Below are 26,272 nucleotides of genomic sequence, written 5' to 3' on the forward strand. Positions count from 1 at the left end.
GTTGGACTAGGACTCTGGGAAATCACAGTAGGATCCCCGCTTAGCATGGAAACTGAGCAATTTCTTCTCTCTTGGTCTCAGAAGATGGCAAGGGTAAGCCCCTCTGAACAGAACTTGTCAAGTAACCCCCATGATGGGTTTGTCTTATGGTCACCATAAAATAACTCGAGGGCACACATCACCAGTACTTAAATGTGTAAATTGTTATTTTTGCCATGTTGGACACTATTTGAATAGAAAGAAAGGATACAAATAGATTGCTAATTATGGTTTCAGGCATAGAGTGATGAATTCACTCCAGATTTTAGTCCAAACTTTTAAAAACCTATAAAAAGTGCTAAATTTATTTTGGGATCAGAACTTGGGTTCTGTCTAATACCTGGAGTACATTCCCTACTGAATTTAATAAATAAATGAATAAGAGACTTTTTGCCCATTGAGGTTTATCTATTTGTCCATTAGAAAAGGATTCTAGGGGATCTTATCTGTAGGGCAGTAAAGCATGTACTCTGACAGTTATTTGCAACAGTTGGGATTGGTGTGCTATTTTTAGTTGTTGGGTCTCATGCTACCTTCCTCTGAGAAGTCAAGGAGTCTGTCAGTGCCCAGTATTGTCACTCCACGAGGAAATTTAGCCACTGTAAACATTCTGTCATCACTGACTTGGTATTGGGGAAAGCGAAAGAGACAGAGAGGGAATCTACCTCCTCTAAATCGCTCTAACAAGTCAACATGGGAACCCAGTTGGAGGAAGAAAGGAGAACATGCAATCAATCACCATGTCTTTCTCCTACTTATTGCTATTTTTGTACTCCTTTCCACTTCACTAATCTCATAACAGTCCCCCAGTAGAAACATCAAGCACAAAATAAGCCAAATGGGAATGCATCTGCATCATAAGAAGTAGTCAAAAAGAGACAGTGAGGTCTTTACATGAAATTTAGAATAGTGCAATATAGGTATATTGAATCCCACCACTCAAAATCTCAAAACTTTTATTTTTTACTGTATTAATTTATTTTATTTTTATCTCATATTTTTAAATATAGGAACTATTGCATTTATTAAGCAAATTATATTAGATTGTCTCAAAGCACTCTGCCTGAATTTGTTGTCGTCTCCTCACCCCCCCCCCCCAAAAAAAAACCAAAAACAAAACAGGTTTCTATTCAGGCAGGTGCTTCTCATTAAATTGTTGGATGAAATGTTTGTCTGGTTTAGCAGGGAAGTTTATACTGAGCACAAACAAAGTTTTTCAGGGCTATACCTCTTCAAATATAATATTTTCTAGGACAGGAGCAATAAACTGTATTACAAAAATGCCAGTCTGAAGTCAAGCTCTAAATTCTCTCAATATCTCCCCACTCTCACGGTAAAATCATGGAGTCCTAAATTGTCTTGCCACTCTCATAGTGATAGGTGAGGAAACAGAATAGTAATACAATAATAACACCATGGAGTTAAGGCATTATATAAAAGAAGGGAAAATTGACTGCATTTTCAGAAGCAGGCAAAAATGCTGTTGTGGGCCCTTAACCACATAGCTTTGATTACTCTAATGTCACCTTTGAATAATGTCAAGAAATCTTTAAGAAAGAATTGGACTTGTTTGTCACCTTTTCATGACAACGATGGGGGCATTTATCAACTGTGAGATTCATGAATTAGTATAGTGTTGCCTAAAATAGACATATGATTACGCATAGTGTATTATCATTTAATAGTATTGTATTATCATTTAATGAGGTATAACAACCATCAAATAGAGAGTGGGGAGTTTGTAGATCTTCATTTTTTGTTTCTGTGTTTGTGTCTGTGGGTTTTTTTCTTGTCTTTTTATTTTGTTATTTTTTATAGTTGCTTACAAGTTGTAAATATGTTGTGGTGTCATCTCTCTCTCTCTCTATGTGTGTGTATTTTATTTTGTTTTTGTTTGAATAAAGTATACCTCAAAAATGTTTAAAGGTGTTATTGTTCTTGGGTTTTTGCAACTTGAAGTTCCTCTTGGAATTATATAGAATTGTATGGTAATTAAACAACCAGGCAGGGAACATTGAGTCAGCCATTCCAGAAATGGGAGGACACTGAGTATTCAGATGCAAGGCACATGGATAATGTAGACACAACAGCTCAATATATTTTGCCACCTGAGATGAAGAATAAGGTAATAGTTGATCACACCACTGGCTGCATCTTACTGTGAATCTGATGATGGGAGAGCACAACTGAGAAGTTTGCCTTCTTCCAACCAAGGGGAATGGGCAGGTGTCACTGTCATAGACCCCTCAATAGCTGCCACCAAGTGCAACTTGCAGTGATGACCTCAGTCTTCCTAATGGTGGGACCTACTCTTCATGGAAAAAAGTTCAAGAACATATAAAAACTAGTAGATTTTCTCTACAGTGGCAACAGTTTATAGACAAATATAAAACTGACTCACTATTGCTGGCAGCTGTATAAGTGCTATTGCCCTAACAAACACATTACAGCAATAACATTCTAAGGGCCCTTCCAGATAGGCCCTATATCCCAGGATCTGATCCCAGGTTTTCTGCTTTAAACTGCATTATATGAGTCCAGATAATCTGGGATAAACAGAAATCCTGGGATAAAGGACCTGTCTGGCAGGGCTATAAGGTGTGATAACACACAGGCACTTTCTACCATTATTCCTTACCAGGCCCTGTCTACATGGACAAAAAAATAGTACTCACTTTGTTTTTGCCATTATTCTGACGCATTATGTTTGTGATAATTTTCATTCTATCTTTAGCTCTTAAACTGCTTTAAAATGTCTAATATGTTGTTATTTGATTTATGGTTTGTTTATTTGCTTTTTTAGTCACACTTTATGGCATTAAATGTTTACATATTATACTTTATATTATAAAAAGAATTGCCTTTTACTCTGTATTTGGCCAACGATCTGATTGAGTTCTGGGGGGTGGCCATTTACAACAGATGGCTTCTCAGTTGAACTGTGAAAGGACTTGAGATGACCTGAAATGGTTGGTGGGAGGTGGCAAGAGCCAGTAGCTGAAATACTTGTCCTTGCTAAAGAAAAACGGCCTGGCCACATTTGAATTTTATATTGGCCAACAATAATGCTTGCCAACAGAAAGGGATAGGAGTTGAACTATACAAGGGATCAAAATAACGATGCTAACTAGATTGGGTTGCTAGATAACAGATTCCTGAATAATGTGAATGTCAGAGAAAGTGTGAGATTGAGAGAGACTTCCATTTCATTCTCCAACCCAGTGTTCAAAATGGAACGTTGAATAAGCAACCACTGGAATATACCAGAAAGCAGCAGTAACAACATCAGCAGCAGCAACAACATATTTAAGCTCCCACTGTTAGCCCCAGCTTCTGCCAACCTAGCAGTTTGAAAACATGCAAATGTGAGTATCACAGAGTTTCCAAGAGACCTCATGGGCCATCTAGTCCAACCCCCTGAAAAGAAGCAGGAAAATTGCATTCAAAGCATCCCTGACAGTAGATCAATAGGTACCACTCTGGCAGGAAGGTAACAGCGTTCCATGAAGTCATGCTGGCCACATGACCTTGGAGGTGTCTACAGACAACGCTGGCTCTTCAACTTAGAAATGGAGATGAGCACCCCCCCCCCCGAGTCGGACACGACTGGACTTAATGTCAGGGAAAAACCTTTACCTATGCATCAAATCATGTTATTTCATCACTGGAAAGCCAATGTGTGGTCTATATTCTTTGTGAGAGTGGCTATATATATAATCTTTCTATGTTTAGGAAATATGGAGCAAAAAAAAACCCCCCAGCAGCCCCCAAACAGTTCAGAAACACTAGGAAAATATGAGTAAAGATGTCTTGTTTTTCCATGGTTCCTATGTACAGGCAAAGTTCCTTAACAATATGGAAAATTGAGACAGGAAAGCAGTTCCCATGATGCTGCCAGAAGCATGTCTTTATTCCACTGTCCTGATCACTTCTCCTCCCCAAGCAATTTAGTTTGTGGAGTGATTTATAAGCTAGTTTTATACGCAATTTGGTTGCCCTTTCCCTGCACCTTCTAAGCTTTCTTTATTGTTTTGTACTCCATCTAATCTTCTTCTAAATTTGCTTTGCAATAACATCTTAACCTATAGGGCCTGTTGGGTAACTGTTGTTATACAGAAGCTTTTGATTTAGGAAATCTGTATTGCAATATCAGTGTCACTGGTTGGGTAATGGTGGATGGAATCACTGGGATAACAAGACACCCATATGTATTTGGGATTATCTGGAGGGATATTGCTTTGTAAAAATCTCTTTCCATGATATACCCTGATGCTATCTCTCAAATTCAATTCGTTAACCAAACATTAGCCTTGTTTACTGTATTGATGAAACCAGATGTGGCTTTTTAATTTTTCTCTCTTTAGACCTGGGACAACATCTGGGAGTAAGACTGCATAATCATTCTCTAAGCCGGGACTCATTACCACGGCTGATGTATATGAAACTCAGAAGATAAGGCATTAAAGGGTAAATTAGGCCAGAGCTGACCACATAAAGGAAATGACTGAGAGTCTCTACATGCCTCTCTTCTCCATCCCTTCCTATGGCCACAGAGCAACTTCCAAACAAAGTAAATGCAGGGATTATGAATGGAGCCTTGGATCAGCCAAGGGATGGAGAACCTGTCAGCTGTGGAAGGAACACAAAACACAGTTTTAGTGAGATACTACAAATGAAAGATGAAGTTTTTTCAGTCAGGTCCATCTACACTGCTATTGCATGATCTGGGTAGTAAGAGCTCTGCTAGGCTTCAGATAGATTTCTTTTCTAACTCTCTTCCTTTAGCTCTTTGAACACTAGCGTTGCCAGATCTCCAGCTCAATAAATAGAATAGCAGCCTGTTACAATTTCCAAAGCTTGACACATTTCTTGTGAATTGCTAAGGTTTTCTGTAGAGTCTACATATTTACTTAGAGTGGGTTTACACTGACTCATTATCCCAGGGCTTACCCAGTGTGGCGTATACTGGATCAGCCCTGGAATAGCTTTCACAGCCACTATACCCAACTGCTATGAAGACAGAAGGGAGTCCAGACTGGGCAGTGCTGCCAAACCTGAACTGTTCGGCACTGCCAGGTGGCCACCCTTACTGTCCCCTCCTGTTCTCTGTGTCACAGAGGTCTCTGGCACAACATGGGCCCTGTCAGTTGACTGTTGGTTGCAGTGATGTCAGCTGGGGTGAGAAGTTAGATGAGAGGCAACAAATCCTCCCTTTTTGTCCCAATTCCTCCCCTAATCATCCTGTTGCCTGGTAGACATCATTGCATGAAGCAGCCAATTGGAAGGGTGATGTTCCACTTGGAGAATACTGTGATTGAGAAAACAGGAGGGGATGGAAAGGATAAGTGCCATTGTGTGTCCTTGGAACCAGCCCAATTGTTTACATGGGTTGAAAGTTGGGGGATACTCCAAATTCTGAGCCAGAACCTGACCTGGGTCCCTTTCTCTCTAGTTGGAATTCCTCTGGTTGCACACATTTACCCACAACCTACCTAAAAGTGTTTATTAACTGTCCATGAAAACAAATGGGTCTGCAATGGTGAGGCAAACTACGCTCAATTCCCAATTGTTTCAGCACGCCACTAGAGGGCAAGTTGAACTGCAGGAAATGCTCCATGAAGAACAGGTCATTTTGATAGCTATTATTATTATTATTATTATTATTATTATTATTATTATATTTTACTGACACAAAAACAGAGTATGTCACAGCAAATGAGATCTATATGATGGATTTCATATACAAAATCACAAGTCGAACACTTCCCAAGCGTCTAGGACTTGGTGATGTATTTTCAAATTATGTGTGCAGATCCAAGTAAGGTGGCCTTTTGCAATTGACAGATCGTGATTTTTGTCAATATTTATTGTTTCCAAATGACAGTTGAGATCTTTTGGCATGGCATCCAGTGCACCAATGACCACTGGGACCACTTGTACTGGTTTATGCCAGAGCCGCCTCCTCCTCCTCCTCCTCCTCCTTCTTATTTGCCACTTGCCTGTCCTAATGGCTAAGCACCAGTCTGATCTTGGAGGCAAGGCAAGTCAGCCCTGGTTAGTACTTGGAGAGGAAACTACTAATGAAGACTGGGTTCTGTCATTTCAGAGAAATGATCTTGTTTTATTTTGTTTTTTGATGCTGTTTTATGAATTTTAATGTGTTATATTTCAACCATATTTGCTTGGGCTTGTCCCCATGTCAGCTGCCGAGAGAGAAACTTGGGAGCAGCAGTGCAGTTAGGAGCAACTTTGATTTTGGCTCCATCTACATGTCATATAATGTAGTATGAAACTGTATATGAGGGCTCTGATACCAAGAAAGGTTATATAAATTACCTTTAGGGCAAGAGCCGGGGTGGCACAATGGGTCCCCTCTGGGGTCAAGAAAGGAGGGGTAGAAATGAAGTAAATAAGAAATAAATGGGTTAAACCCTTGTGGCAGCTGAACTGCTGACCTGAAGGCTGGCGATTCAAATCAGAGAGCGGGGTGAACTCCTGTCTGTCAGCTCCAGCTTTCCATGTGGGAACATGAGAAGGCTCCCACAAGATGGCAACACATCCAGGCATCTCCTGAGCAACGTCCTTGCAGACAGACAATTCTCTCACACCAGAAGCTACTTGCAGTATATTCTCAATTCGATTTTGATGTGATTAAAAAAAACCTTCAGGGTACATGTAGGAGGTGTATATGAAACATAAACAAGGATAATTCTATTATCTAATAATAGAATTGTGTATTTCGTCTTGGGTCCCATTTCCAAGGTTCCATCTACACTGATCATAGAATGCAATTCCAAACTGCATTATAAAAAAGGTAAAGGGGGTTGGTGCTCATCTCCCTTTCTAAGACAAAGAGCCTGTCTTAGAGGAAAACTCAATTTTTCTAGTTTCCAACAAACCTCACAACCTCTGAGGTTGCTTGCCACAGATGCAGGCGAAACGTCAGGAGAGAATGCTTCTAGAACATGAAAAACCTCCAACAACCCAGTCGCTATATGGTAGCAATGCAAGATTGCCTGCTTTTCCCTCCGGTGATAATCATCATTCCTCTGCGGCTGAAAGGGAAGCGTGCTCCCTCTACCGTTTCCTTGTCACAGCAGGGTCACTTTTCGTGGCGTGGAAAAAAATAATCGGTCTGGCGAACTACAAATCCCAGAAGCTCTCTGGCCAGTTGAGCAAGGCCTTCCAGATTAACCTCCTGAACCCATTCGACTGCGGATAATAATGATAATAATAATAATAATAATAATAATGCTGTGTTTTGTGGAGGTGCTTCTGGCACAGCTCAGTTTGGACAAATGGGATCCTTCTCGTGCAGGACCCACCTCCCCTGACCGACCTTTCCCCTTTCCTCCCAGCGACCCACTTTTGGCAAGCCTCCCCCCGCCTTCCGCGGGTGTGTTTTGCCGCGGCGTCAGCTGCCCGCTTGTTTGTTGACTTCCCTCCTGCAGGGCTGACACCCTCGCCGCCCGCCATGGAGAAAGCGCTGAAAAGCGGGCTCAAAACCAGCCTCCTGGCTCCGTTTGGGAAAAGCTCGGGAGGCGGGTGCATCAGCCAAGGGCAAGCCTACGAGACCGACGCCGGGCTGGTCTTCGTTAAAGTCAACGGCAAGGCCCAGGTGAAGCGCCCGCCCTCCCCGAAGGAAGCCCTTCCCGACTCACCTACCTAACCCATCTCTCGACCACTCAATCTATTAGTCATGTCAACTTTACCAATCTACCCCCAGGTTGAGAAACACTGCGATAGGTAGATAGAATGGAGAGATACATAGATTCGGGGCTTCATCACACTAGAGAAAAATCCACTTTAAATCCGGTTTCTGTCTCCCGCAAAATTCTGGGGCTTTGTAGTTTAGTGAGGCTGTTAAAGGCTCCTCCCTAAACGTCAAACCCCAGATTCCTGCAAGTTACAGAAACCAGATTTAAAGTGGATTTTTTTCTCTAGTGTGGTGGAGCCCCGAATCTATGTATCTCTCCATTCTATCGACCTGGGGGTCGGGAACTCTGGGAGGGTCGTCAGAGGGGTCGCCAATGACCATCAGAAAACACAGTATTTTCTGTTGGTCATGTGGGTTCTGTGTGGGAAGCTTGGCCCAATTCTATCGTTGGTGGGGTTCAGAATGCTCTTTGATTGTAGGTGGATTATAAATCCCAACAACTACAACTCCCAAATGTCAAGGTCTATTTTCCCCAAACTCCACCAGTGTTCACATTTGGGCATGTTGAGTTTTCGTCCCAAGTTTTGGTCCAGATCCATCATTGTTTGAGGCCACTGCTCTCTGGATGTAGGTGAACTGCATCCCAGCAACTACAATTCCCAAATGACAAAATCAATCACCCCCAACCCCACTAGTATTCAAATTTGGGCGTATTGGGTATGTTTGCCAAATTTGGTCCAGTGAATGAAAATACATCCTGCAATTCAGATATTTACATTACGATTCATAAGAGTAGCAAAATTACAGTTATGAAGTAGTAATGAAAACAAGGTTGTGGTTGAGGTTCACCACAACATGAGGAACTTCATTCAGGGGTTGCAGCATTAGGAAGGTTGAGAACCATTGACCAATCGTATCTATCACCTTCCCTCTCTTATCTGTCTATCTATCTATCCTGCCTAACTTTATCTATCTATCTATCTATCTATCTATCTATCTATCTATCTATGTCAGGCCAGTGGGCTGTTAAGAATTATGGGTGTTAAAGTCCAAAACACCTCGAGGGCCGAAGTTTGCCCATGCCTGATCTATATCTTCATCACACTAGAGATAAAAAATCCACTTAAAATCTGGATTCTGCCTCCTGCAGAATTCTGGGGTTTGTAGTTTAGGAGGAGCCTAGTTTAGGGAGGAGCCTCACTAAAGAATTAATGTAGTTTGACACCACGTTAACTGCCATGGCTCAATGCTATGGTATTCTAGGATTTAGATTTTAAGGGCACATCTGTACTATTTGGCAGAGAAGGCTAAAAAGCTTGTAAAACCACAACTCCCAGGATCCCAAAGCAGTTAAGGCTGGTGTCAAGCTGCATTCATTCTACAGCTTCGATGAACCCTATATCATCCATTGCAAGCACATTATTCTATTGATTTTTCACCCATCTGAGAAATTGATTATCTTTCCATAGATCCTGTAGGAAAAAGTGTGCACGAACTATTTCAAATAAAGTTTCTGATTGCCATGGTGCTCAAATTGCTCTAGAAGAAGCATTTTTCACAAGATAAAACATTGTGTCAAACTTATTGAAGTAGAGCTGGCCCTCTGTATCCACAGATTCTGTATCCCTGGATCAAACCCATCCAGGTTCTGAAAATTTCCCCCACCAAAACAAACAAACAAAAAATGCAGAAAGCAAACCTTGCTTTTTTATTGTATATTTACAATGGTTTGCTCTTCTCCGTACTTGCATGTTGTGGACTCCAGTTTGTAGTCCCATTTCTTAAGGTTAACTTTGCATCTTGAGATGCTAGAGTGCAGCTTGTTCAGTGCCTTCTAGGTCATCCAGTCTTCTGTGTTCCCAGGAGAGAGTCTCTCATCTGGTATCATTGTATATAAGGAACACAGTTTTATTATGCCATTGTATATAATGGGGATTGAACATCCACAAGTGCTGGTATCCTGGTGGTGCCAGTGATCCTGAAATCAAGCTCCCGTGGACACCAAGGATTGGCCCACTGGACTAAGGAACGTTCCTGTCCCCTCCTTGTGAATATCTGTTCCAACATTTGGGATATATGTAATTATGTATATTAATCCTTGGGAGGGAGTAGATAGATAGATAGATACGTTTTATTGATTGGCCTATTGGCCGTATCAAAACATTTAACACATAACACAATTAACACATAGTCATACATAGTCATACATACAACATACAACCCTTGGTATAAAAGGAGTTAAAATAAACAAGCTGTCAACAGGATCTCGTTCAGATCAAATGTCTGCGTCACCTCCACAGGAGGGAGTAGATTACAGATCTGAACGAATGACATGCATAAGAATGTTTAGGTCCCGAACCTTGGCAGCTGTGTTGGTCAGGATAAGGGTGAACAGGACAGAGATCCTCCTGGTCAGTTGTAAGGCCGAACAGGCTATAAGATTACAGCCTGTGTCAGATGGGGTCACACTGCCCCTGGTTCATAGCTTGGGAGTGATCTTGGACTCATTGCTGAGCCTGGAACCCCAGATTTCACAATGGCCAGGGGTGCTTTTGCACAAATAAAACTTGTACACCAGTTGTGCCCATATCTTGGGAAGTCAAACTTGGCCACCATGGTCCACGCTCTTGTTACATTGAGAATAGATTACTGCAATGTGCTCTACATGGGGATGCCTTTGGAGACTGTTTGGAAGCTTCAAATAATCCAACAGGTGGCAGCCAGATTGCTCATTGGAGTGGCATACAGGAAGCACACAACTCCCCTGTTACATCAGCTCCACTGGCTGCCAGTCTGCTACTGAGCACAATTCAAAGTGCTGGCTTTAGCCTATAAAGCCCTAAACGGTTCTGGCCCAGCTTACCTGTCTGAACATATCTCCCTCTACGACCCACCTCAGAAGTTAAATCGTCGAGGAGGCCCTGCTCTCAGTCCCACCCCACTCAGAAGCATGACTGGTGGGAACGAGAGATAGGCCTTTTCAGTGCTGGCTCCTCGGCTATGGAACTCCCTCCCCAGTGAAATTAGATCTGCCCCATCCCTCTTGACCTTTAGGAAAAAAACTGAAAACATGGTTCTAGGGTCAGGTTTTCGGCCAGTAATGGGAGTATTGCAATATGAGACTACAGATTAATATAATGACAATTCAGACCGGCCCTGGAATACGATTTGGATCATGTGTTTTAATTGATGTTTTAATGCTATGTTTTCAATGTGTTTTTGTTTATTTACCAATGTATTAACATATGGCATTGAATTGTTGCCTTTGTAAGGCCACCCTGAGTCCCCTTCGGGGTTGAGGGCAGGATAAATGTGGTAAACAAATAAATAATTCCCAATGAAACTATTATCTCACTACAAACTATGTAGTGATGAAGAATCATATTGGAAATTGGGAGCTTCCATTGAGCCACGAAACCTAATGGATCCTTTTCACCATGCTCTCTCACACAGCCTTGACTTGTCAGTATCTCCTAAACTTGTTGTGAGAATAAAGTGGTGAGAAAAATAAATATTTATCCCATGTTGATGTCCCTGAGGATAGACAGGGCATTAATAGCAAACACTATGTCTACAGAAACAAAACAAGCTAACCACTGAAGCAGCCAAAATGATTGCTTCTCCATTCAGTTCTATTTTTTTTAATCAGGCTAGAACAATGTTTGAGGGGGAAATGGCCAGCCTGATAGCCATCCAGCAGACCAACACTGTGCGTGTCCCAAATCCAATTAAAGTAATTGATCTCCCTGGAGGTGGAGCAGCATTTGCTATGGAGTATCTGAAGATGAAGAGTCTCAGCAAGTATGTTTTTCCTTTTCTTTTGTGTGTGTGGGGGGGGGGGGGGGGGGAGCACCGCTGGCTTTGTTAGACTGTTTTGATCTCATGGTTTACATCTGTGTTATGTCACCTCTTCGTGGCAGTTCTTTGAGTGTCTTTAGATAACATCTCCCTGGAAGTAAAATAAATTCAAAGGAATTAACAAGCTCGCGCCCACATCATGTTTTGGGATGACTTAAGTGAAGTTATGCCAGGCAGGAACTTTTCCCTTGACTTACGTCAACAGCATGTACTCTGCCTTTTGACAATTCAAGGTACCTGCCAAGCGGTCTGAGAATATCCATGCAATTTTGTACAGAATGTTTAGGCAAGACTGGCCCCTTCCAGCTCACTCGGCTGATAGCCAGCCTTCACACTTCTCAAGATGTTAACATCTATGAAATCTTAAAAGGTTTTGACCTCGGTTTGCCATTCAGTTGATTTAAGAATATATACAATAGCTATGTAGAAGCTACTGAAATGTCATTTATAGTTTATATGTGGCTTTCTGATGAAGAAAATGGTGGCAGGAACACTTCGCAGGAATTGTGAATATAGTTAAAACTAGAATGTTGTGTTTAGATTTTTTTTTTTTACTTCCATGAGGCATATATTAAACCCAGGAACCTAATTTCAAATATTTTGCATTCAACCTGCCGTGGTAAGAGTAGTCTGGGCACTGGATGAGAGAGGGAAATCAGAAAGAGAGGGTGCTCCACGCTGTAGAATTAACACAGTTTGATATCACTTGAACTACCTTTGCTCAGGAGCCCCTGATGGCGCAGCGGGTTAAACCACTGAGCTGCTGAACTCGGTGACTGAAAGGTTTGAATCCGGAGAGTGGGATGAGTTCCTACTGTTAGTCCCAGCTTCTGCCAATCTAGCAGTTCGAAAACATGCTAATGTGAGTAGATGAATAGGTACTGCTCTGGTGGGAACGGTGCTCCATGCAGTTGTGCCATCCGCATGACCTTGGAGGCATCTACCGACAATGCTGGCTCTTGCTCTTTGGCTTAGAAATGCAAATAAGCACCACCCCACAGAGTCAGACTCGACTAGACTTAATGTCAAGGGAAAACCTTTACCTTTCTTACCTTTACTCAATGCTATGGAATCCTAGGAGGTGTTTTTCTACAAGCTCTTTAGCCTTCTCTGCTAAAGAGTGTTGGTACCTCCCCAAACTACAACTCACAGCATTCCATGGCATTGAGCCATGGCAGTTAAAGTAAAGTAAAACTGCATTACATCTCCAATGTAGATGCATCCAGAGAAAAACTACATTTCCTGCACACGATTAGCTTGAGCCCTTTCTACCCCTGACAATTAATCCTGAGAGGTGTACTAATTGTTTTTGAAATATAACCCGCAACAGTTTACAAAAATCCCTCACACCTTCCATAACATTTCTTCCTCCATTATTTAAAATGTATTGAGCTATTTCTTTCCCTAGTTCCTTCCTCATCTGATACATAAAAGCCAATGGATGATGCCCGATTGTTGTGCGAGTTGTTGAGGCTTGGAAGCTCTAGATGAGCGTGTTGGGATATTTCCAAGAAAATGTGCAGGCAGGCTTGTCCTCTAGAGAAATGAGTTATTGTCAGACTGCACAGAATGCAAAAGAGCCCAAAGGAACTCACAATAATCCAATTCATCCTGCTTGTTCTGGGCGGACTCTCTTCATGGCTCCCCCCCTCCCCCTGCTTTCTCAACTCAAATCATTGCTATTGTCCAGTTCCCCAGATATTTACAAAGACTGGCCTCATGACTAGTTTTACACATCAGGCCATATGAGTAAGACTTTAATGTTAAAAGTCTTATTTATCTGGGTTGTCCTGTGATCTCCATTCTATTTTACCAGTCTGGAATTTGGGAAGATAATATATGTATATGGAATGAGGTTGGATTAATCCATTTTGTGTGTCTAAATAGAGAAGAGTTCTGTGGTAGTCAAACATGTAAACTGGAAATGCTGGTTTTTATTGATAATTCTAAAATCTTTATTGATCCCAAGAAGAAATTTTAAAGAAAACTTTGACAAATTACCTGTTAGAGGCATGAAAAAGAGGATAGCAATTGGACATTTCTGAAAAAGAATTTTTTACAAGGTGTGTAAAAAAAATCCAAGATTGTTCAGCTTTCCTCAGCCTTAAAAACAGTTCTGGGGTCTCTAATTCTTCCTTATGGTAAGGTCGTTTTGGCTTTCAAGTATATTTCCTAATGTATCATATGTATGTGCATGAAATCTCTTGTTTCTTAGGTAAGGTCAATAAACTTTTGGGATGGGTGTGATATCTTTTGATGAATAATGCTTGGGTTTTGTATTGTGTATTTTATATGTTAAAAGGTGGTGCAGCAAGTTAAACTGTTGAGTATCGAACTTGCTGACCAAAAGGTTGGCGGTTTGAATCCAGGGAGCAGGGTGAGTTCCTGTTGTTAGACCCAGTTTCTGCCAACCTAGCAGTTTGAAACATGTAAATGTGAGTAGATCAATAGGTACTGCCTTGGTTGGAAGGTAGCGGTGTAGAACTTTCTTAGTAGATGTGTTGTTGAAGACTTTCATGGCCAGAATCATTGGGTTGCTATGAATTTTCCGGGCTATATGGCCATATTCCAGAAGCATTCTCTCCTGACATTTCACCCACATCTATGGCAGCCACCCTCAGAGGTTGTGAGATCTGGTAGATATTAACAATAATACATTTAAGAAAAGAGTTAATGTGAAATAATCTGTTATGAAAAATTAAGTTTAATTTCCATTAAAGAACTGGAAAAAAATGAAAACCAGGAGACAGTGTGAGAAGACATAAGAAGATACAACCAATGGACTTAAAAATAAAATTGTTAGAATCATCAATATTTTATGAAATATGTGTTAAAGAAATAGAGATGAAGACTTAGTTGTAATAGTTTTTTTGTGTGTGTCAGGAGTGACTTGAGAAACTGCAAGTTGCTTCTGGTGTGAGAGAATTAGCTGTCTGCAAGGACATTGCCTAGGGGACACTCAGATGTTTGATGTTTTATCATACTTGTGGGAGGTTCCTCTCATGTCTGCACATTGGGAGCTGGAGCTGACAGAGGGAGCTCAACCTGCTGTCCCCGGATTTGAACTGCTGACCTGTCGATCACCAGTCCTGCCGGCACAAACTAATTGTGCCACCGGGCAATGTAACAGTAGGAATTTTGTAAAAGAATGCCCCATACCTCAACAACCCTCAACCTCTTTTTTTTCCCCTCGTGACACTCTAGACATTTGTAAAGATGCAACTAACCAATAATTAATCTATTATACCCAAATGATTCCTTTGCCTTCCCATGTCCCCACACCCCCACTATCCCAGTAAATGTTTAATAAAAACTATTTGGAATACATATTTTGACAATACATATTTGGAAAAAATAATGCTTGGGTTTTGCCCCCCTTATAGATATTCTTCAAAGCTTGGAGAACAAGTAGCAGATCTTCATCTTTATAACCAAAGACTTGGAGAAAAATTAAACAAAGAAGGAAATCGAGTTGGTAAAGTATTGACAGTGTTTACACGCTGTGGTCCGTTGTAGCTGTCTAATAGTTGCTCCTATATAACCTGCTAATCCTACATGACCTGCTAATCTGGGTTTCTAAAAAATGAGGTACCTTTAATATCAGTTTTCATTAATTGGATTTAATCCAGAAAATGTTTTCTGGATTAAATTTGAGAGGCCCATTAATTCATATTAACATTACATTTTTTGCATCTATATTATCACAGAGCAATATTTTATATAAAATACATATTTCCTATAATGTTTCAAGGTTGTTATTTCACTTTCATTTTGATTACAGTAATAAAGAATGCTGCAAAAACAATTGTTTCCGGCACAATGTTTTGCATGCCTGTTCAGATTTATGTCCCACTTTGATTTAATTAGGGCTTAGTGTCAGGAAAGTGTGTTTATAATTCATACTTTAGGATGTAAAGTTGCAGGCCTATAACCGGGGAGCGAGTGCTATTCAATGGAGTATCCAGACCGGCCCCTTCTACACTGCCCTATATCCTAGGATATGATCCCAAATTATCTGGCAGTGGAGACTCAGTGCCCTTCTACACAGCCTTATATCCAAGAATATCAAGGCAGGAAATCCCACATTATCTGAGCATGGACTCAGATAACCCAGTTCAAAGCAAATATTGTGGGATTTTCTGCCTTGATGTTCTGGGATATAGGGCTGTGTGGAAGGGCCCTCATAAAATCCGGTTCAAAGCAGATAACCTGGGATCAGATCCTGGGATATAAAGACAGTATAGAAGGGGCCATACTTGCTCTGTTAGTAGAAGAAGGGCCTGTTTTCACACTTGTCCTTTTACTTTGATCAGTTTGCTTTATTTGACAGGGGCAGGGCTTTTTGCAGGCCTGACAGAACCTCGCTATGTGGACAAGTTTGGATTCCATACAGTTACCTGCTGTGGTTATATATCTCAGGTATATATCTCTGTTTATATGTTGTAATATGCTCAGAGTTTCCTCGGGTAGAAGACCGGAATATAACTAAAGTGATATTATTATTAACCGATTAACCAGGTCCTGTTAGATCAGTGGTCCTCAACCTGTGGTTCCCCAGGTATTTTGACCTACAACTCCCAGAAATCCCAGCCAGTTTATCAGCTGTTAGGATTTCTGAGAGTTGAAGGCCAAACATCTGGGAACCCACAGGTTGAGAACCACTGCCTTAGATCAATGTTGGGTCCCCCAAAAAATTCTGAATGGCACCTTGTTGCTGTTTTAGATATTCACACGAATCTGTTGTGCAATGTTTACAGTAGACTCTACAGAAGATGCTTCAACTGTACTTCATAAAAAAACAAAACTGGCCTGTTTAGCAAGACTTCCAAATGCTGATTTGTTACCTATATACTTGGGATCACACAAAAATTCTTGGGCCAAAGGGGATACTGGGTAGAAACATTTAAGAAGCCTTGGCACTGGTATTCAACTATCAAGGGTTAGGGGATTGCACTGGCTCCTCTGGGAACATTGAGGAGCTATAGTCCTAATTCTCCAATCCCATGTTTTCATTCTTCCTACTCTGGCATGCTTCCTTGAGGATGGTTCTTCCATATATTGGTCCACTGTGAATACTTTTAGAGTTAGGAGAATTTTTTACTAATAAGATGTGACCCAAAAACCAGCTTCTTCATTACATCCAATTGGGAAAAAGGTCTCTGTTGGGTCTAAAATGGCCTAGAGGGCGAAGGCAAAAAAGAAATAATCCTTTGCTCCCAAGGGCTGCCGAGATTTTTAAAATAAAGAAATGTTTCTGAGATGACCTTTTAGCCACATAAATAGCACAGGTTTGCAAGTTTCCCACTGCAACTCTGTACAAAGTTTGGGGAATATATTGCCTTTTTTATATACAGCTGCCATCATTCTTCACAATTGGCTGTTCTGGTGGTAAATCCAGAAACATCCCAAGGGGCTCTCATTCCTCAGCCATGCTCTATATAGAACTGTTTCCTTCTAGAATATTTTTATTTTATTTTGTAGGTAAATGAATGGCAAAGTGACTGGCCGACTTTCTTTGTACGTCACCGGCTCCAAGCCCAAATGGATTTGATTGAGAGAGATTATGGGGACAGAGAAGCAAGAGAATTGTGGACTCAACTAAAGGTACTGAAAAAAAATGCTAGGATGCCTGATTGCAAAAGCAGAGGAGCCAAATATCTACATAAGCGAAAATCCAGGTGTGCTTGCATTTCGGTCCCTTCCTTTTACATTACTCTGATGGATGTTTTTGCTACAGGTGTGATGTTTCTACCTTACATTGCTACCAGATCTTCTCTTGGTCATAGATGGTGTTGCTTATGAGCAATTCCCAGACCAGGAGCCTTGGGAGGGCTGACATTAATAGACCTTCTTTTAATTCTGGGATCATCTTTCAAGTGGAATAGGCAATATGTAGGACACATAGTTTCCTAGGAGCCTGAGCCCATACTTTGCCTTGTCTGAAACACTTGTGAAGTAAATAAATAAATAAATCATGACAGTACGTGATTCCATCTACACTGCCGTATAATCCAGTTCAATGCAATTAATCTGCATTCTGAAACTGGATTATATGGCAGTGTAGATGAGGCCTCAACGTGGCTCTGCTACACCAACTGTTGCCTAGTTGTCCTTCTGTATTCAAACTTTAGAACTGCTTTTCATGCTTGGGAATACTATACATAATTTGCACAGTTCAAAAAACTGTAACCTTGTTCGCAATTCTGGTTTAATGGAAGAATAATAGCTATTTATTTAATATACTGTATATCTCACCTTTGTTCTGAATGGGGCCTAGTACACAAAGTATCAGCAAGATACACAAATGAAAACATCTTCAGTAACAAAGTTTAAACATTGTTAAATATGCAACCATATCAAAATACCAGGAATTTAAAGCAATATAAATCATTTCTTGACTGGTGACAACAATATTTTGGATGGGATGGGATTCTTGGGCCCCTTGTACACTGCCATAAAAAACCCAGATCTGCTTTGAACTTGATTATATAGAATCATAGAATCATAGAGTTGGAAGAGACCTCATGGGCCATCCAGTCCAATCCCCTGCTAAGAAGCAGGAATATTGCATTCAAATCACCCCTGACAGATGGCCATCCAGCCTCTGTTTAAAAGCCTCCAAAGAAGGAGCCTCCACCACACTCCAGGGCAGAGAGTTCCACTGCTGAACGGCTCTCACAGTCAGGAAGTTCTTCCTAATGTACAGATGGAATCTCCTCTCTTGTAGTTTGAAGCCATTGTTCCACGTCCTAGTCTCTAGGGAAGCAGAAAACAAGCTTGCTCCCTCCTCCCTGTGGCTTCCTCTCACATATTTATACATGGCTATCATGTCTCCTCTCAGCCTTCTCTTTTTCAGGCTGAACATGCCCAGCTCTTGAAGCCGCTCTTTATAGGGCTTGTTCTTCAGACCCTTGATCATTTTAGTCACCCTCCTCTGGACACATTCCAGCTTGTCAATATCTCTTCAATTGTGGTGCCCAGAATTGGATACAATATTCCAGGTGTGGTCTAACCAAAGTGGAATAGAGCATGGGGAGCATTACTTCCCTGGATCTAGACACTATGCTCCTATTGATGCAGGCAGTGTAGACTCATATAATCCAGATGGATTATCTAATTTGATAGTCTGGATTATATGACAGTGTAGAAGGGCACTTGGTTTTTCTCTGCTTGGGTCTCCCAAAAGCTGGTATTGAGGGTTAAGGGCCCCCCTATGGATTGACCTGTGATGGATAGAGGGATTTGAGTAGTGGTAGAATTCAGTTAAGCTTCTTTGTCAAGTAGAAATGGGCTTCTGTTTGGGGAAAAAAGTCTCTGAATTCAAGCAATTCCTCTGTACCTTTCTGAATTATTAGAAGCATAAAGATCCTATGGCATTTCGTTTCTTGGGCGTTTGACCACTATAGCCTTAACTATGGCCTGGAATCTTCAGCCAGAGTGCTCTTCTACTAGAGCCTCAACCAAACTACAAATGCAGCATTTTCCCTCCTACCCCATCAGTTGTGATTTGAGGGGGAAAAGATTTTCAGACAATTAAAAATGTATATTAACCTCAATTTATCCTTAGTTTGCCAGGCTTAGCCAGGGAAGTAGGACAAATTATGGTAGTCAAAGCAATACCATTCTTAATATGCACAATTCACACACTGGGAGAGGAGAATAAAATTGCAAAATTCGGGGTTGCATTTGCTCTGCTTGCTAGATTTTTAAAAAATTCTTTTTATTTTTTTTATAGCCAAAGATTCCTGAGATGTTTTGCGACCTGGAAATCGTTCCTGCTCTCATCCATGGGGACCTCTGGGCAGGAAATGTAGCTGAAGATGACTCCGGTCCAATTCTCTTTGACCCTGCTTGCTTCTATGGCCATTCAGAATTTGAACTTGCAATTTCTATGATGTTTGGTGGCTTTAGTAGCTCCTTCTTTTCTGCTTACCACAGTAAAATCCCCAAGGCTCCAGGCTTTGAAAAACGCAATAAGCTTTATCAGCTATTTAACTATATTAACCACTGGAATCATTTTGGGACACAATACCGGCGATCTACCCTTAATGTAATGAGAAAGCTTCTAAAGTGAACCTCCTAATGCTCTTCCTTCATAAGCAGATCCGTGTTAGGTGTCAGAACATCAAATATGATGATTCAGAAATGAAAGGCAGCCACCTGGAGGTTTTCAAAAGTAATGATTAAGGTGGCATTTGTACACATTTGATTCCTCACAAAATGCTTGCAGTGGTTTGTAATTTTTACATTCTGTAATTGTCAACTAGCATATTAATAACCACTTTGATAAGGTTAGGAGAACTGTGTAATGTTAATATCAGACGGAATGAATTGTGTAACCTTATAGCACACTCCGTGTAAAAACATCTAATCTAATTATGGTTGGATTTATAATTTAGCAATTAATGATAAGAAGCTGGAATACAATTATTTAGCCTACACCATCTTGGCATTTTGAGATGATCACAGTAATCAGTATATTCCAGAATCTAGCTGCATAAATATAAATTTTGCAGAACTGTTAAACTATTGAAATATGCATATTATCTGCTGTGCATATAACAACCTTCCCTCACAAGAGTCTGGGAGTGCATCCACACTGTACAATTAATCCAACTTGAAACCACTTTAATGGCCTTGGCTCAATGCTCTGAAATTCAGGGAGTTGTTGTTTTACAAGGTCTTTAACCTTCTCTGCCAAAGAGTGCTGGTGCCTCATCACACTATGGCTCCCAAGATTCCATAGCATTGAGCCATAGCAATACAAGTGGTGTCAAGCTGCATTAATTCTACAGTGTAAATGTACCCAGGGATGGCCCATTATAAGATGGGGAGGCACATGATGGACAGAGTTATATGTGGGATGTGATCAGCTGTGCACACATACATTGCCCTGCTGCCTTCAGGTGACCTGAAAATGCAGTCTGGGTACCAATATGGAAATAAAATTCAGCTTTATAGTCAACTTTTCTACATAGAAGGAGAGAGCAGTTTGCCTCAGGCATCAAAATATTTTGGTCAACTCCTGAGAACATCATCGCACTGCACAATAAACCAGTTTTAAAAATGTGCCTGTATTTCAGGTGGAGAGCCGGCTTTAGAAACACTGCTTTTTAGGCCCTGCTTTTTTACACACACATCTCACGATGCATAGTTACTGTTGCAGTCAAAATGCAGTGAACTTATAAGTAAACCCTATTAAACATAGTAGTTGTTGTTTTGGGGTTATATGTACACCTGCATAAAAATAGATGAGGTTTGTTGTGAAATTAGCTTTAACAGGGAAAATAAACTTGCTATCTTTTTTTTTTAGAAAACTGTTTGAAATTAAACCTATTTCAAAGTTCTTTTTTGTTTACATGCAATTAGCTTGAATAATGGGTGGTAACAAATGGAAATAGGTATGAAAGAAAAAGAATATTGCAATAATGAGTGGTCTGAGTATTTCAGCTATTTGCCAAACATTGAACATGTTTCTACCTCTAAATAAGTCAATTACTTTATGAATTGGATATAAGTAATGTTCTATTCAAAAGAGAGCTTTAACCCAACTCAGTTAACAATAAAATCCCCGTGGCTTCTAGAGCACTGCTTCTTGAACTGTGGGTCCCAATACCAAATGGGGCCCCTTTAGCTCAATATTGGGGTCACAAAAATTGGCAACAGTAAAGGTTTCTGAATGCTACCTACTTGCACAAATTTGTCAACAACATACAACAGTGGACTCTGCAGAATATGCTTCAGCTGTACACCACAAAAAGGAAAATCAGCTTGTTTAGCAAACCTTGCAAATACTGGTTTCTTATCAGTAAATGGTTTATTTTTAAGATCTACCCTATATATCTATGTACTTGGGTGGATAAAGTTTAAGAAGCCCTGCTCTAGATAGTCTTGGGCTTCAACTCCAATGATCCCTCCATCACTAACTTGCCTGGGCTGGTGGGAGCTGCATTTCAACATTATCTGAAATGTCGCAGGTTCCCACATTTGGGATGAGAAACAGAGAAACATAGGGCAAAAAGTAATTTGAGGTTTAAGTCCCTCTTTTTGAGATAAATACTGGCTTTCTTTTAAACTCGTTTAAAAAGTGATATTAAATATATGGATACATTGCATTTTAGAAGTATTGTAATAAGCATTTCATGCATTGTATACATCTCTAGTTAATAATGATTGAAATCTGTTGGAAGTTCTTAAAATGTAATTCTTCTTAGTTAGCATTAATATTTTACCTATGATGTCCATTTTGAACATTTAAAACATTCTAAGTTTAAAGGGTTAGTAAGTATAAAAACTGGGATCGGAAGGTAATGGGAATGTGAGATTAGTCTTAATTTATGGTAGGAAGATTAGTATTAAAGTAATCAACCCAGTGATTGGCCAAATAAGCTCATTGTGATGTCGAATTTGAATGGAAGTTAACATGCTCTATTTGCTTTGTGTGTAATATGTAATCCAAATAAAATATCGATGTTGTTGACATAATTTGCGAAAAACATGCCTTGCTGGTTAGGCAGGAAACAAAAAAAAAATGACGTAAAGGGAGAGGAATCAGAAGTTATAACTAAAGACTTTATCCCACTCTTGAAGTTTCTCAAGTCGCTCCTTACATTAAAAAAAAATCCCACTGAACATGTTAAGTCTTTGGAAGAGTAGATTACCATACAGCTAAGGCATGCTCCATTTTGAAATTAAATAGATTATTTTCCTACCTCCATCACACAGTAGCAAACTATTTGTTTTACTCAGGAGTTCTCAGTTGATTTGCCATCATTTTGTAGAGAGTCCCTCCCCGGTTTTCTTTGTGAAAAGAAAAACCTCCTCTCCTGGACTATGATTTTGTTCCTGGGTTATAAATGTCATTTCCGAATTGGTTCTGTCATAAACACAGGAGAAAAGTTTATTAAACTTCAAAAACTTTATTTTTGCAGGAAGTTTTTATTTTCCCAGTTTCCCACAGAGAAGCCTCCCACAGGATGGTAACACATCAGAAAGGGCATCCCTTTGCTTTCTGAAGGCTCACTGAACACAACTTGGTGACCTGAACCAAGTTATCAAAATATTGTATGTAATCATCATCATCTTTGTTTATACCTGCCACCATCTCCCCAAAAGGGACTTGGGGCAGCTAACATAAGGCCAAGCCCAAAATTACAGCACAGCAAAATAAAATACAAGAAGCAAAAATACCATCAAAATAAACACATGAAATAACAAAATAAAATAACATGATAGAGTCCCCTGGGCAACGTCCTTGCAGACAGCCGATTCTCTCACACCAGAAGCGACTTACAGTACATTCTCAATTCTGAGTTATAGGATTTTTTTAAGAAGCATTCTCTCTTGACGTTTCGCCTGCATCTATGGCAAGCATCCTCAGAGGTTGTGAGGTCTGAGGATGCTTGCCATAGATGCAGGCGAAACATCAGGAGAGAATGCTTCTAGAGCATGGCCATATAGTCCCAAAAAACCTACAACAACCCAGTGATTCCAGCCATGAAAGCCTTCGACAGTACATATTCTCAATTCGCTTCTGACACGATAAAAACAATCAGCATGGAAGGAAGCAATAGCAGCCTTGTTTTGGCGTAGCGGTCTTCAAAACAAGGTTGTGGACGTCAACACCCAGAAGGCCCAGCCAGCTTGGCTCGCAGGCAGGGATTCTGGGAGTTGTCGTCCAAAATGACTGGGGAGATCACGGTTGGGGACGATGACGTCACCCAGATTGTCCCTCCTTCACCGCTCAGTCTGGAGTGGCTGCCTCTCCCAGCAACTGCCGGGTCTTTTCCCCCACTTCCTTCTTCGCATCAGCCAATCACAGCTTTCTATCTCCCGGTGGGCTCCACCCACTTGGCCGTGCCTCAGCTCTGTCGTTTCCAGGCATTTTGACCCTCGTGGGGAGCCGTACTGAAGAGGCCCGGCTCTAGCAGGCGGCAACAAGAAGTATTGTCGCTGAGGTAAACGGGGAATCACGGGGAGAGAGAGAGGCGCCGGATCTTGGGCGAGACCAATTGGGGTCTACAAAGGGGGGTGGCTGGGCAGGAGGACTATTGGAAGCGCGGGGAGGGGGGCTGAGTAGACTGTCTCTCGCTGCTTCCACCCTGTGAACGGAGCGGGATGCGAACTGGGCGGGGCTCATGGGCTCATGAAGGAGGGCACCTCCTGGCTCTGAAATAGACTGTCAAACCCGCCTCATTTATATACTGCATCTCCGGGGCCTGGATATTTAGCCGCAGGGCCAGTGCTAGGGCAAGCATTACTGATGAATGAAGAGAGACTCTTTGGTCCTCCTTTGGACTTCATCTCCCAGAAGCCTCTGCTGCCTCAGCCAATGAGCAGGGTTTCTGGGAGCTGGAGTCCAAAACAGATGAAGGCACACAGTCTCCAGTTCAGCCTCAGTCTCCCAAATGGTCCACATGGGATGCTGAGAAAGGGCATCCCTTTGCTTTCTGAAGGCTCACTGGACACAAGCTTGGTGATCTGAACCAAGTTATCAAAATATTGTATATAATAATAATAATCTTTATTTATACCTGCCACCATCTCCCCAAAGGGGACTCGGGGCGGCTAATATGAGGCCAAGCCCAAAATGACAGCACAGCAAAATAAAATACAAGAAGCAAAAATACCATCAAAATAAACACATGAAATAACAAAATAAAATAACATTATAGAGAAATAGCACACAGTGGGCGGGCCTACTATACTAGGAATAAAATTGAGAAAACCCTGGATGAGGTATGTAGAATGTGTTTCTGAGGGAGGAACTCAAAATGACCGGAACAGTAGAGTTAGGCCTTCATTAAGAGTGGGGGTGGGGGGTGGTGCCTCTTGAGGATGGAGCAGTAGTTGGGACATGAGTTTCTGTATAAGGTGTATGCATATGACATGAGTTTCTGTATAAGGTGTATGCATGTGAAACAGAAATGAATTTCACCTTTAGATTTGGGTCCTATCTCCAAGGTATCTCACTGTGTGTATAGATTAGGCATGGGCAAACATGGGCCCTCCAGGTGTTTTGGATTCCAACTCCCACAATTCCTAATGGCCAACCGACTGTTAGGAATTGTGGGAGTTGGTCCAAAATACTTGGAGGGCCCAAGTTTGCCCATTCTTGTTATAAATGCAGATAGGGATATTCCAAAATCTGGGAAGGGGGGCAGATACAAAGTAATGCTGGTCCCAAGCATTTCAGGTAAGGGTTTGAGAAAGACTGGTTCAGAAATTTCTGAGCATGGTTTCTTCAGAGCCCCAAAGAAATCTTTGACAATACAATTGGCCCTTGGTATCCATAACTCCTGCATCCAGAGATTCAGTCTTCCATGGATTTTTTGGGGGGGGGGGGGATCCTGGAAACAAACCATGGGGCCATTGCATGTTCAAATCCAAATACATCAGCCTCCCCCCCCCCCCAATGAACAATATTCTTGGGCAAACATGGGCCCTACAGGTGTTTTGGACTTCAGCTCCCACAATTCCTAACAGCCTCAGGCCCTTCCTTTTCCCCCCACAGCTGCTTAAGCTGAGTTGGGGAAAAGGAGAGGGCCCGAGGCTGTTAGGAATCGTGGATGTTGAAGTCCAAAACACCTAGAGGGCTGAAGTTTGCCTATTCCTGATTTAGAGCCTTCTGACCTCTAGTGGATTCCATTGGATGCCCAGTTTCTGCTTATTTTATAAACAGCCCAACAAAAATACAAAGCAAAAATAACGTTGCTCTATGTTTTTGTTTCATTTTTGAATGAAAGAAAGAGAACATTGTCATGTCCCATGTCAATACCATGTTTTTCAAATTGAAAGGATGTCACATTGAGGAGGAGAGGACACTGAGCAAAGGATTCCAATGGCAGGAAAAGGGGACTCCACCTAAACATCTGGAAGAATTTCCCCAACAGTAAGGCCCCTTTCACACAACTGAATAAAATCCTACATTATCTGCTTTGAACTTGGATATATGGCAGTGTGGACTCAGATATTCCAGTTCAAAGCAGATATTGTGGGTTATATGGCTGTGTGGAAGGGCCCAAAGACTGTTCATCAGAGGAATATGCTGCTGCCTCGGAGTCCGGTGTAGTCCCTTTCTCTGGAGGTTTTTATGCAGAGACTGGATGGGCATCTGTCAGGAGTCCTTGGATTGTGCATTCTTGCATGGCAGAATGGGATTGGACTGGAGGGCCCTTGTGGATTTTCCAACTCTATGATTCTATAAAATAATGGACAAGTTTAATGTGTTGTTTGTGACGTGTGTGAACAGTGAATTTAATGTCAGTGCAACTGTTGTTTTCTTCTATTTTTTTTAGAGAAAGATTTGTTTGGAGCATAAAATGGTTTTAAATGAGATGGACAATGGAGGATCTGAACAAGAGGACAACCGATTGCTGGAGCCTGATGTCATTGCCAAAGGAAACATCCTTGAGAGTTTTACAGAGAATAAAGAAACACAGGAGATGATTCATAATCTCAGATTAGTGCATGAAAATCTGGCATTGCGAGAAGCAGTACTTGAAAAATTTAAAGGTGCGAATGTTTCCTTTTAGTACATGCAACTAATTGGGGTTTTCTTTTAGATATTGCTAGCATTACGGTTAAAGTGGCTTTTATTAATTGAACTCTGAATCCCATGGTAGACCTAAACTAAAACAGACCCACTGAAAGTTTGCATATTTGTATATTTTTAATTGCATTACAATGCTTTTAATGTAAATCTCCTTTGAGTTTTCT

At 41.1% G+C, this 26,272-nt stretch overlaps 2 protein-coding genes across 2 annotated transcripts in view; both read left to right on the forward strand.

Annotated features, from left to right (window-relative positions):
* The first annotated feature begins 7,290 nt into the window (after positions 1-7,290).
* Positions 7,291-22,039, forward strand: FN3K (fructosamine 3 kinase). Its single transcript, XM_060764531.2, has 6 exons — positions 7,291-7,657; positions 11,346-11,497; positions 14,938-15,029; positions 15,885-15,973; positions 17,036-17,158; positions 19,290-22,039. The coding sequence occupies exons 1-6, from the start codon at positions 7,514-7,516 to the stop codon at positions 19,626-19,628; spliced, it is 939 nt and encodes a 312-aa protein (XP_060620514.2). The 5' UTR covers positions 7,291-7,513; the 3' UTR covers positions 19,629-22,039.
* Positions 22,040-23,384: 1,345 nt separating this feature from the next.
* TBCD (tubulin folding cofactor D) overlaps positions 23,385-26,272 on the forward strand; it is a 153,006-nt gene continuing 150,118 nt past the window's right edge. Inside the window, exons 1-2 of the mRNA XM_060764526.2 lie at positions 23,385-23,511; positions 25,852-26,068. Of these exons, the coding sequence (XP_060620509.2) occupies positions 25,876-26,068 (193 nt within the window). The 5' untranslated portion in view covers positions 23,385-23,511; positions 25,852-25,875. The remainder of the gene's footprint in view (positions 23,512-25,851; positions 26,069-26,272) is intronic.

The sequence above is a fragment of the Anolis sagrei genome, chromosome 2 (genome assembly GCF_037176765.1).
Source record: "Anolis sagrei isolate rAnoSag1 chromosome 2, rAnoSag1.mat, whole genome shotgun sequence".
NCBI lineage: Eukaryota > Metazoa > Chordata > Lepidosauria > Squamata > Dactyloidae > Anolis > Anolis sagrei.

Bases quoted from the DNA above. Each gene is read 5' to 3' on its own strand.
- FN3K (XM_060764531.2), top strand. From the start codon at position 7,514: ATGGAGAAAGCGCTGAAAAGCGGGCTCAAAACCAGCCTCCTGGCTCCG. The intron at 7,658-11,345 runs GTGAAGCGCCCG...TTTTTTAATCAG, and splicing joins AAGTCAACGGCAAGGCCCAG to GCTAGAACAATGTTTGAGGG. The intron at 11,498-14,937 runs GTATGTTTTTCC...CCCCCCTTATAG, and splicing joins AAGATGAAGAGTCTCAGCAA to ATATTCTTCAAAGCTTGGAG.